Source organism: Nannobrachium achirus, assembly GCF_963921795.1.
Source record: "Nannobrachium achirus genome assembly, chromosome: 22".
Lineage (NCBI taxonomy): Eukaryota > Metazoa > Chordata > Actinopteri > Myctophiformes > Myctophidae > Nannobrachium > Nannobrachium achirus.
The window spans coordinates 22,981,388-22,993,654 of NC_137829.1; the positions used below are offsets into that span (position 1 = coordinate 22,981,388).

The 12,267-nt window shown below is 41.6% G+C and overlaps 2 protein-coding genes across 3 annotated transcripts; one reads left to right on the plus strand and one right to left on the minus strand.

Annotated features, from left to right (window-relative positions):
- On the plus strand, positions 1-5,514 carry LOC308307408 (sodium/potassium-transporting ATPase subunit beta-233-like). The gene has a single exon (XM_080752668.1). The coding sequence runs from the start codon at positions 1,334-1,336 to the stop codon at positions 2,291-2,293; it is 960 nt and encodes a 319-aa protein (XP_080608794.1). The 5' UTR covers positions 1-1,333; the 3' UTR covers positions 2,294-5,514.
- Positions 5,515-5,653: 139 nt separating this feature from the next.
- Positions 5,654-12,267, minus strand: LOC308307397 (retinol dehydrogenase 7-like). Of its 2 annotated transcripts, XM_080752652.1 has the most exons (6): positions 12,161-12,252; positions 11,381-11,416; positions 10,729-11,059; positions 8,658-8,916; positions 7,410-7,573; positions 5,654-7,235 (listed from the first exon to the last, which is right to left on the minus strand). In XM_080752652.1, exons 1-6 carry the CDS (start codon positions 12,185-12,187, stop codon positions 7,012-7,014), a joined length of 1,041 nt encoding a protein of 346 aa, XP_080608778.1. In that variant the 5' UTR covers positions 12,188-12,252; the 3' UTR covers positions 5,654-7,011. The 2 variants fall into 2 exon arrangements, with proteins under 2 accessions (XP_080608778.1, XP_080608777.1); XM_080752651.1 differs by having other exon boundaries at positions 10,729-11,416; positions 12,161-12,267.

The window sequence follows — 12,267 nt, forward strand, 5'->3', positions numbered from 1 at the left end:
AATGAATGAATGAATATTTTATTTCCGTGTCTGGACAACATTTGACCCATCCCATATGGGATTATCAGACACATCAAATACATACTATACATGTAAACAAAACAGACATTCCAGTGTGAATTCCACCAACAGCTAAATATAAAGAATACAGTATCTCACAGAAGTGAGTACCTTACAGAAGTGAGTACCTTACAGAAGTGAGTACACCCCTCCCATCTCTGCAAACACTCAAACGTCTGCAGAGATGAGAGGGGTGCACCCACCCCTGCGATACCCTACATCTCCATAGACCGCTTTCTTGTTTACAAACATTGAGACTAAATGCACAGCTGAATGTATCATGTAATCAATTCCCACCAATCCCCAAACCTGTTGTTTTGGGGAGCGCTGCATGGTTTCTATTTATTGGCTAATTTTGGTACCGACCCATCAGTGTGACGTGGACCAGAAACCCGTCTATATGGCCTGCACATAGCACAAAAGTCAACATTTAACTTCACCTATACTACTTCACTGTATGTACCCTTTGTTATATTATCCCGTACAGTCAGTATACACGACACGTATGCCCAAATGTGGATGTAGTTCAGGCATTTGAACTAGCAGGTTACCGAGCATTCCCCGGGTTGTTGCATGGGTGAAATAGGCACACCGTACTTGGAGACCAGTCTAAGACATCAGTCATCTCCTAGTTTGAAACCATTGCCTCTGAATTCCAGTATTATGAAAGTTTTAAAAAGTAACATTTTAAAGTATAAAAAAGGAAGCTTCTCCCCCAAACAAACACACTACAATGTCATTATGACTCAGTCATAACCATAATATGGATTTCAATGCAAATGGTATAATTCAATCAATACAAAACAGACATATCAAAACAGTACAAGACAAGTAGTACAGGAGACAGAACAATTACGGTAAATATGGAAGATGACACCAGTGACAAATTGAGCTGATAATTACCCATGATTACAAGCTTCTTTTGCTTTAAGCCAACTCTTAAGGTTGAATTTTAAAGTCGAATAAACGTATAAAAGGGTAAAGGCCAAGAGAGATCTCTATATATGGGCATACTGGTCGGATTGGCGGTGATCCATAACAATACACAGAAAGGAGTTCCAAATGCTACGTCCAAATATGAAGTGTGTTGTCTAACCTCAATGTATCATCGTGGCATCAGGGCAGGCGCAAACAAATCAGTCATTTCCATATATGCTCACAAAAGGGGGCGTACATATGGCCATATACTGATTACATCAGCAAAATACTGTCCAATCAGCGCACAGCTGTGACACACCAAATTGGAAGACTTTGGGGATATAAATAACAGTGTATGAAATGGTCCTTTCAGATTTTCTGTACTAGGCTTCTGGTTGAAAAGGAAAATCACAAGAGAGAAATGTCGGCAGTAAAAAACTTGTGCCAAAGATGGCAGGGTTTTATGTGGGATTCAGAAAGGAAGGCATTCATGGGACGCACAGGCAGCAGCTGGCTTAAGATTATCGTGTTCTACACAGTACTCTATACATTCTTGGCTTTGTTCTTCTTTGTGACCATTCAGGTGTTGCTGAAATCAATAAACGAAAACAAACCAACTTATCAGAACCGAATCGAACACCCAGGTTTGTCACACACCCCGCGCTCCTCTGATAAACTTGAGATCTCCTTCGACGTGAACAATCCGGATACATATGTGGAGTACACCAAGGCCATTAAGAACCTCTTGGCATCGTACGAGGATGAGCGTCAGACCGAAGAGTCGAACTACGAGGACTGTGGAAAAGTGCCTGCACCCAGCAAGGCTCGCTCCCAGACACAGATGAATGCTTGCCGCTTCCACAAGCGTTGGCTGGGGGACTGCTCGGGGTTAAACGACGGCGACACTTTTGGCTTCAGGGACGGAAAGCCATGCTTGATCGTCAAGTTGAACAGGGTTGTCGAGTACACACCAGCAGCTCCTAAGAAGGGGTCACTCCCGGAGGCTCTCCATGCCAATTTTGACCCCAACCGGATTCCTATCCACTGCACCGGCAAAGGTGGGGACAATGGGAAGATCACAGAGATCAAGTACTTTGGCTTTGGTGGTGGCTTTCCTCTCCAGTACTACCCATACTACGGAAAACAGCTGCAGCCCCAGTACCTCCAGCCCCTGGTGGGCATTCAATTTGACATCACGAAGAACGAGCGCGTCCACATCGAGTGCAAAGTGTTCGGAGAGGGCATTGACAGTAACAGTGACACAGACCGCAACCAGGGACGCTTTGATGTTAAGCTCGGAATTAAGTCAGAATAGACATGACTAGGTTTTCTGGCAAAACAAAGACCCTTTAACTGCTTTACACTGGCTTTCTGTTTAAGCCAGTGGTTAGAATGTACTTTAATACATTCTAACCACTAATAATAATAAGATATACAATAAAAAAAGATTCATGTACTAAAAAAGCATCAAAATACTCCCATATAGCATATGGAGATCTGTTTGTCCTGAACTGCAGACTTGATGGAGTGCGAGTATCGAGTCGTCCGGATAGGCGGATTGTCCAGAACTGCCGATCAGACCAATATGACAACAAAGACAGATAGATGCAGATATCTCCATATATGGGCATAAAAGGGACACAGACAGTCAAACAGATACAGACATCTCCATATATGGGCACAAAAGGGATACAGACAAATGTGTGTACAACGACCAAACCTAAATGAATGAGGTTAGTGTTGTTAATTAGCCAGTATACAGTCCCCAACAGGAGGCTCGGAATGGAGCAGAAGAGAAACTTCCTGTGTGGTCAGGATGATCACTGCCCCCACCGTTGTCTGCATCGATGGAGCAACCTCAAGGATATGATGGCTGAACTGCAGGTACAGGTGGTGCTGAGGGAATAAACCTCCTCTAGCCATATTTGCACAAACAACCTACTGTATTGTGAAGGTCAACAATCTGAAACGAGTGGAAGCCAATAGCCGACTCTTTAAGGAACTCTCCTACGGTGTACTCGGTCGGATCCAATGGCGGACCTCATCGTGAAAAAGGTTTTCTAGTAGGCATATATCTTTTTTCCATTTCAAAAAACTAAATAAAAAAGTACAAGAAAGGAAAAACAAAAACGGGGCATATTTTCAAGAACATAAGTTGAACTACACAACATGTCTTGAAGGTGGTGTGCTACGAGTGCAGGCCCAGCATCCAGCAGACACATGCCCAGGCTGGGAGGCCAACCCCACCCAACCAGAAGATGAGAGCTCCACGATTGATTGATTGATTGATTGATTGATTGATTGATTTATGTAGAACAGTCAAGCTAAAAGGGTAACACAAATACTATTGTATTTGCCAGTATGTTGAGTTACACATACATTTCTTTCTGTATGACTACTATATCTTTTCAAGTGATCGTGGAAGGATACATTTCTAAACCACTTTTTCTTTCATGGTTTGACTTTCGCGGTGCGACAGGGTTTTTCTTTATTATTTTTTTTCCCCATAGGAAGAAGTTTAGCCTAATGTGTAAACAGGCCTACCAAAGAGGCTATCAAGGTGAGAGAATGAATGTGAGGAGACGAAGGACAAATAGAATGAAATGCTGTTCTTACAATAAGATTAAAGACAGGAAGAAGAGAGGAAGAAACGGAGGAGGAGAGTCCAATTATTTCAAGAAGAAATATGTTGTCAGAAATGTTTCTCCTTGAGGATTCAAATGTTAAATCTTCTCATTCATTTTGGTCCATGGACAGTACATACGTGCATACGTGTGATTTAGCTGTTAGCACGCACATGCGCACCAGTCTTCCTCCCCTACTATAAGAGATCGATAAAATAAGAAAATCGTTTTTTACGTGTTTTTTTTTTCTTCTTTTTTGTAACAGATGCAAAAGCATATTCAAAGTATTGCATACTTCCATTTTTATGATCTATCTAACAGAGAACACTGAGGTCACTGACCTCCTTGCTGTCCATGGAGGAAAGGTCTGTTCACCTCTCCCAACTGTTGAGAGGCCTGGAGAACCCACTGCTAACATCCCAGAGGAAGAGGGGAGTTCTATACTCACCCTGACCTGGTCACAGCTCTGCCTGTAGACTTGGGCTGGCACAGTCTATAAGACAGGGTCAGACACAAAACAGCCAGAGCAGCATGCAGGAAAGGAAGGCAATTAGAGACTGCAGGTTGAGCCACCTGTGTGCATGCTTCTCAAAACTGACCAGGAGGTGATGGTGGTATTGAGGACTTGGTTTTTACAGTACCATCGTTCGGATGTAGGCCAAGCGAAGGTTCTGGTCTACATTATTGCTCAAAGTGCCCAAAGTCTGTTGTACACCTATAGGGTCACATTGGCCAGGCTTTGCGCCCCGCTTAATGAAATTAACTCATATAGCACCGCTCACTTCACACTGGGTGTGATTTTCTTTAATTCTGTATAAAAAGATATTTGAATATGTAATTATATCATATACTACATTTAATAAATACAGATTGTTTCGCGGTTTATTTATTTTTCTTTTCACAGAATCAAAGGTTTTATTGCGACCGAAGGTCGCAGTATACCATGAGAAATGTCGTAGCTTGTCCTTCCGTACAGGAAGTGATGTCACGTGACATCACCTCATCAAAGATATACAGTATATCACTGGCCAGATGGCAACGACATGGCCCATATCTGTGTGGCTGGTTCAGATAGGGATCTCCATGTTTGGGCATAAAATATATTGTATGTATATGGATACATACAGTATCTATCTATAAATTAGGGAAACCTACGTCTGCGTGTTTACGCCCGTAGCCAATCATGGGCCACAGGCCATGGGCCCATAGCCAATCAGAGAGGGTTAAAGGGTGACGTCATAATATCAAGGCATATTTAAGAGCCATGAGAGGGGCTGTCAATGCCCGTAGCCAATAATATGTCCGATAAGCGTGGATTGGTGAGCTGCATATGACATTTTGGCCAACCAGACTATATAAATCCCCAATCTCCATGTTTGGTCAAGTTTCACGGGTGACATTATAATTGTGACCTCAATTTATTATTAATGAAGGATAAAATACAATGTCAGAGGGTAATATAAACTAGAAAGATGCTATAACACATTGGCCTTCGATCTTGACAAGTTTCAATACTTTTAAGAGATATAAAGAGGAGAACAAAGAGGCTGGTGTAATTCAACAACAAGTGAAAGAGCGTGTTCATCTCCAGAGGCTGAGAGGCTGTTAGTCTGCCAGCTCTACGCTGCCAGGGATGTATCTTCTGCTTTTAATACGGTGACTGGAAGCAAAGCAAAGCAAAGCAGCTCTGCAAAAGTTTTTAGAAATTAAAAGACAAAGCAGAGAGCCAAACTGCCGTGTCCTTGGGAAGATGTTTCTGCCTGTGTTGTTTTTATTATTGTATATATGTTGCCACTCGGACCAATTTTATCCCAACACAATATTGCATACCACTGTTACACCGACAATGTCCAAATTTACATGCCACTTATATCAAACTGCAATAATTATTTCCAGCCCCCCCTGATCAATTGCTTAGAGGACATCAAAATTTGGATGGAAGCAAACTTTCTACACCTCAACAATAATGAAACTGAAATCATCATTTTTGGAAATAATCCCACCTCTCCCGTAAATACCCTAGGCCCTCTCTCCTCCAACATCCACACCAGTGCAGAAAATCTTGGCTTTATTTTTGACAACAAATTCAAATTTGACAAACAGATCAGCTCCACCATCAAACCAGTTTCTTCCATCTCCAACTTTTAGCTAAAATAAAACCCTATCTCCCTCTTTGAAACTGTCATTCTATATGTGATTTTCAAAAGATGGGCTCCAAATTCTGTTTGCATTATGATCGTTTTGTATTATGAGAAACAAACCAAATAAAAACTATCAATGATCATTGGAAACATGTCCAAATGTCTTTTTCTACAAAGAAGAAAAAAAAGAATCCTGTATTCTTGGTTCTATTGGTTCCATTACTGTATTAATTTCATCCACTGCTCCTAATAGTTGGGATGGGTAAAGGCAGAGGACACATTTTAGTATGCAAATGGCCTTGTCAAATACTCCACAAACAACTTCCATAGTTCACATTCATCGACATAGTACAACAGCGCTGATGATAGTTAAAACAAAGTGGCAGTACGTCAGTCATTCAGCTTATGTATTTGCAACCAGGGGTGCCGCACCAAATTCTGGGCCCTGGGTACAAGGATTCACTGTGGGGCCCCTGTGCTTTAACTATTGAAAAATAGCAGATATACAAGCTCACAGCGCGGCACCGAGTGCCGCGCTGCGAGCTTGTAGATCTGCTATTTTTGAAAAATTCATGAAAATCTTTGAAAATTTCAAATCCTTCTAAGGTTTTTTTGAAAAACCTATGTTGTGATGTCAGTGGTTCTCAAACCTTTTCATGTGAAGGACCCCCAAAATGGTATGTATTTGGCCACGGACCCCCATCTCAAAATATTTAGTTCCAGGGTCCCCCCAGAAGCAAAATTTGAGTTACAAATGTTCGCTTAAAAAATACATACATTCAAAGATTTGCACACATTTTCACGACTTTTGAAAAATAGCAGATCTACAAGCTCGCAACGCGTGTGAGCTTGTATATCTGCTATTTTTCAATAGCTAAAGTATAAAATAATTAAGGCCCCTCCAACACCTTGGGCCCTAGTAACTCAGTCCCACTTTCCTACCCCTTGTGACCACAGACATAAAAAGGTAGACGCCTCTTCCGGCTCTCTGGTACCCGTCTCGCCTTGGTGGGCATTTTTGATTGACAGGCTTGGAATTCTTCTGTGTGCGTAAGGTCGGTGGGCAGGTTTGAATGGAAAAGTCCCGGAAAAGACGCGTTGTGATTGGCCAGTAGTGTTTTTGAGTGGCAGCCTGCCCTCGACACTTCCTCTTTTGAGCCCACCAAGGCAAGACGTGTCGCTCCAATCAACTGCAGTGGGTGGACGAGGTATCTAGCTTTTTATATCTGTGCTTGTGACGCCCCTGTTTGCAACACCTGTTTGATTCATCACATTTGTTTAAACGTTGGTACGGGAAGCAGCACATCGACTACAAAGTCTTGAACAAATGATGGGAGGTAAGAGAGAGGGATCCAGAACAACTTTGCGTCCCAGCCTGCTGAGTAACGCGTGCGTGGGTGAAGAGCCGTTAGGGCGTGTTGCATACAATTGGTCACTTTGGAGAGATCTGAACTGCACAAGATACCCATGGAGAAGTTCTGAGCTTTCACATCTGAGATCCACAGTATATATAAAACAGAAGAGGGATAAGGGACAGACTGTCAGTGATTGTAAAGTGCAATTTATAAGTTATTATTTATTTTTTTACCTGATAATACCATGTGTGGTTGCAGAGTATCAATGAATAAAGATGCTAATCAGTTTATTGCAAATTACATCCACTCACATTCATCAAAGTAGTTGGCTCCATAGGAGTCTTTGACTTCCTGAGGGAGGCGGTTCCAAAGTCTCTTCAGGTCTGCTTCAATGAGATCCACTCTAGTCAATTCTGTCTTGAAGAACCCTGGCTCAATGATGCTAACTTTGATGCCAAAGTGTTGCATGTCCCTCCTGAACAGAAGAAATTGGTAAGGTAAAATATATAATTTCGGTGCTATTCTATTCTGTCTGCAGGAATAATATTGGCAGAAATAAACAGAAAACAAAAAGACTTCCCCTACAAGACTTAAAGGACCTCTTCACCCATTTTCAACTTATCTTCATATAACTGGTCCTCACTCCTCACCAATACCATTTATGTATGTTGGAACTTGTTTTCAATGTAAGTTCAGGAGTAGAGAGACCACCCTGAGACCACCCTGTGCTTATCAGTCAGCATTAGTGAGGACAAATGAGGACCAATTATATGAAGATATTGAAGATAAGATTGAAAACAGGTGAAGTGCTCCTTTAAGCTATTATGGGTCACTGTTTTGTTTGACCGTGTGGACCGTGGAGAAGATAAGATGGCATTTGCGATCAAGCTTTATCAGCTGCTATCCACAACTTTCCAACATCCCATTGTGCATTGTGCAGAAGGCGAGCGGCATTTCCGGCGTCGCTGCCGAGTGTGATCTACAAGCTCACAACTGTTGCATCTGCGACGCGACGTGAGCTTGTATGTCTACTGTTAACCGGAAGTGTCGTGCAGATAATGCTACAGTAAAGTCTTGCGGAAACAGGTGGATAGGGCCTGCCAGAAAAATCCTGGGGAAAGTTAATATTACTTTTTTTCATATAATCCCTTCCTTGATTGATCAATCAAGAGATTAATAACCCTGCCTGCTGGGGTCATGTGATGTAGATTTGCGTGAGTAGTTGTGCAGTTAACATGATTGGCTGGGTTGATAGTGTAATGACCTTTGATTGATTGATTGATTGAAGACTTTATTAGAAGTTTGCATAGGAAAGAGTACAGTTTCATGACAGTACAGTTCACTGGTACAAGGTCTACTAAAAGGAGATCCTAGAAAAGACTAAGCTTATTTCCATAGGAAACCATTGAAGTATCTCATAACATTGAATGACAGACGGATAGAACACAGTACTCTGCAGTATATAGTCAGGAAAACAGCTATCATTTACATTGAAAGCTATTACTAACTAATAGGGCCCCATCTATGACAACACAAGTATTTTTGTCTTTGAGTGATACCTGAGGCTGTCAGAGAAGGCTTCCACCCCCCATTTGGACAGGCAGTAGCCTCCACCAGTAAGGGAAAGCCTCCCAAAGATACTGGCCACATTTACCACCCTGCCTCGTGCCTTCTTCACCAGTGGGAGAAACTGTAGGGTCACCTCAATGACGCCTATTAGATTGACGTCCAAAACCTTTGTGAAGTCCTCTAACTGCATCCACTCTGCTGGGCCAATGGGCAAGGACCTCCCAGCATTATTCACCAACCCCCACAGACCTGACAAAGACAAAGAAGAAGAAGATGGCTAACAGAAAGTGTTTAGCTATGACGGTTTTCTCTATTATGTATTTTAAGATTATTTTTTTTTGAAAGATGGTAGGCTTGCCCAAAGCCAGTATGAACTTTTGATTTGAAAAGGTCACCATCAAGGTCATGGACAACATCAATAATGGATGGGTGGATTGGTGAGTATCATCAGTATCCGAGTATCGGCTCCCCCAAAGGGGATGATTAGCTCGTAGGTTGAAAAGGTTGAAGGCATAATCAAGATCAAGTATAGAATTACATAATAGGCCATATTTCAGGTGGAAATGGCATATCTGGACAATACATAGTTTCTGTAATTATTATAATTCTTTTTTTGTTGTGCATTTTTATGCTCTATTGAGATAATCACAGTTCTTGGGAATTGAATACAAGATCGCTCGCCCCAATTCACACTCGCCTCTGGCGTTTTTCCACCGGAGCGGTCTCTGCCTGGTATTCCTAAATGTAACCTCAGTAAACTATTCGTCAACAGTTAAACCTAACCGTATTCCTATTACCCTCAGTAAAACTATGTCTAATCCTAAACTTATTTCTAACTTTATCCTCAGTAAAAACCGTACCACCTTGCGTTCGGCGTGAGGTTGGTTGAAGAAAATGAGGGCGAGTGTGAATTGAGGCGAGCGATCTGTTTACCTTGGGAACTCACCTCAGATAATCCACATAGGTTCTTAGATTCGGTTCCAAAGATACAAAATGTATCAAACAGAGAGCGGTCCATGGTCTTATGCATATCAAAATGTGTGTCCTCCTAAAAGGTTGAGAATTACTGATCTAGACCATTGGTTCTCAACCTGTGGGTCGGGACCCCCAGGGGGGATAGTTAAAATATGATTATTTTGGGGGTTATGGCCTGAAAAGGTTGAGAACCACTGATCTAGACCATGTTGTGCCCTATGTCCCAGGCTGCAGCGTGCTCCTACTGCTGACCCTGCAGAACCTTTCCACTCTCTCTCAGATGTTGTGACCTGAGCTAATCTTTGTCAGTCAGCACCATATACAGCAAATGCCCTGTGGACTATCGACCCAACTGGAGAGCCTGGAGTTCCCCTTCCACTCTCTGCTGTGTTTGTGTGTCCTCAACTGATCTGCATCAGACAAAACTAGATTCTATGGTAAATGTCTTGGGGACCTTGTGTTATCACATCAATATACAGTTCTACGAGTGCATAATTTGCTATTACTATGAGTACTACTGACGTTTTATGAATATTTAAAAAAGGATAACGTTTTGCATTTGTACAGTGTATTGCCAACTCTGAGATTTCTCGTGCCTGATTGTGGGATGAAGGCCAGGGTTTATTAATTTATTTTTTTAAAGGGAAACTAGGCAAGTCTGTGCATACAAAGACATTCCCCCCCTCCCCCTCCACTCTCTGACAGGCATCAAACTGGTAGCTGTCGTACACTGTCATTGATTAGAGAGATCACTAACAAGCACAGAATCAACTCAGTGCACAACCCCCTTGAAGTTTAAAGAGAGCACTTAAGAGCTCTGGCCGAGCTCCCCCTCCCCTCACAGACCTTTATGTCCCTGCAAGGGATGAATGTCAACATAAACAGTGGAACATCAGAAACACAATTTACAGCCAGAGAGATGTGTTTTTCTGCAAGGAAACACCCCAGCACAATAATATAGTGACGGAAGGGAAATTACTGTTAAAAAATGTATACTGTACATATATATTAAAAATAGTATTAAAGTTACCTAGTTTCCCTTTAACTGACAATTTATGTCTAGCTCCTGTTGTCCACCCGCCTCACCTCGCTGTCCGACCTCTGCTCCCACAAACTCCACTGCCTTCCTGATACTTGTACTGTCGGTAACATTTAACAGAAGCGTCTTGAGTCTGGAAGATGCTGCAGATGCTAAATCTGAAGCACCCTTTTCTGTGAGACATGCAGCTATCACGTTAAATCCCTTTCCATCCAGTTGTCTGGCCAGCAGATTTCCAAAGCCGCTGTCACAGCCTGTAATGAACACGTGCTTCTCATTGAAGGCATCAACCTTGTAGGAATCTCTCCTATACCAGACAATGACCATGACCATGGCCAAGATTATAAAACAGGTTGAGGCCAGGTGTGACAGGATTTCCTGCAAGAAAAAAGCCACGCAATGTTTTATGGTCGATGCATACTCCACAATTAGCGACGAATTTATCTCGGTTTGGTTCTGAATGACGTCATATTGTAGTTTAGACCGAGCCGAACCGAACTCTAAAAGTGGAGTATGCATCGGCCCTTAGGCTACAGGTCACTTTGAAAATCTCAATGGAGATAATAAAATTGCCTAAGTAATGATGAGTAAAGTAATAAAATAAATCAAATATTATGCCATAAGTGACCCATAGAATTAAATGTCAGCAAAAAGTATAATTCATATGATATACTTATTAAAACTTTAAATGAATCTTACCTCAAAAAAATCAACAAGAACATTTTGGGTAGACACCTGAGGGTGGAAACTTGTGATGAGTTTCTGTACTGTATATAAACAAACCTTTATAAAAGCCACGTGTACAGAAACAGATGCTAGACATAATTGGACTTGTTAAGGGAATGTCTCCATCCATTTGGCTATTAATGTTTGAATCACTCTGTATGTTTAACGATTGATCATGCTATACAGTATATGCCTCACTAATATCTATAAATATCTATAGAAATCCATAAATCCATGTCCATCCATCTTACATTTACAGAATGTGCACAGCTAAATGTGTACACTCTCAGAGTTGCAGACTTTTAGGGTTTAAGGACCCCCCCCCCCCAGGTAACTCTGAGGGTCCATGGACCCCAGTTTGAGCATCACTGAGCTAGATATAGAAACACTTTGCCCGGAACCAAAACATTTCAAAATCACACACGAGGTATTGTGACATTGACCTATAGTCCATATACTGTGTAGAGATCTTGTTAAAGCTGAAGAAAAAGCCTCTCATGTTCATAATACATGAAGTTGAAGCTGGAATAACATTAAATCATTCAAGTGAACAGGACGGCCTTGAACTATCAATAGCTTTCTCTTCAGCTTCACCATTGCCTGCCACTCTAATCTTAATACTTGCTTTAATTAATCATACTCTGCAGGAAAATAAATAAACCACATCAAATGAGATTCATGAGAGAGAGAAAGAGACTGAACATTGTCTTTAACATTACGTTTTCCATTATTGATTATATAAAGTGAACCTACCATAGCTACACTGCTTGAATCGTGCATATGTCCTTATGAATACATGCATATATTACGATCAGATCGTTGACAAGAGCTTTGTGTGATCCAACTGAGACTTTGTGTAC

Excerpts from the sequence above, each read along its gene's own strand:
- LOC308307408 (XM_080752668.1), top strand. The coding sequence starts at position 1,334 with ATGAAATGGTCCTTTCAGATTTTCTGTACTAGGCTTCTGGTTGAAAAG.
- LOC308307397 (XM_080752651.1), bottom strand. The coding sequence starts at position 11,200 with ATGCATACTCCACTTTTAGAGTTCGGTTCGGCTCGGTCTAAACTACAA. Across the intron at positions 8,917-10,728 it reads AGCAGAGGTCGGACAGCGAG|GTCTGTGGGGGTTGGTGAAT; the intron begins GTGAGGCGGGTG and ends TGTCTTTGTCAG. Across the intron at positions 7,574-8,657 it reads GCCTTCTCTGACAGCCTCAG|GAGGGACATGCAACACTTTG; the intron begins GTATCACTCAAA and ends TCTTCTGTTCAG.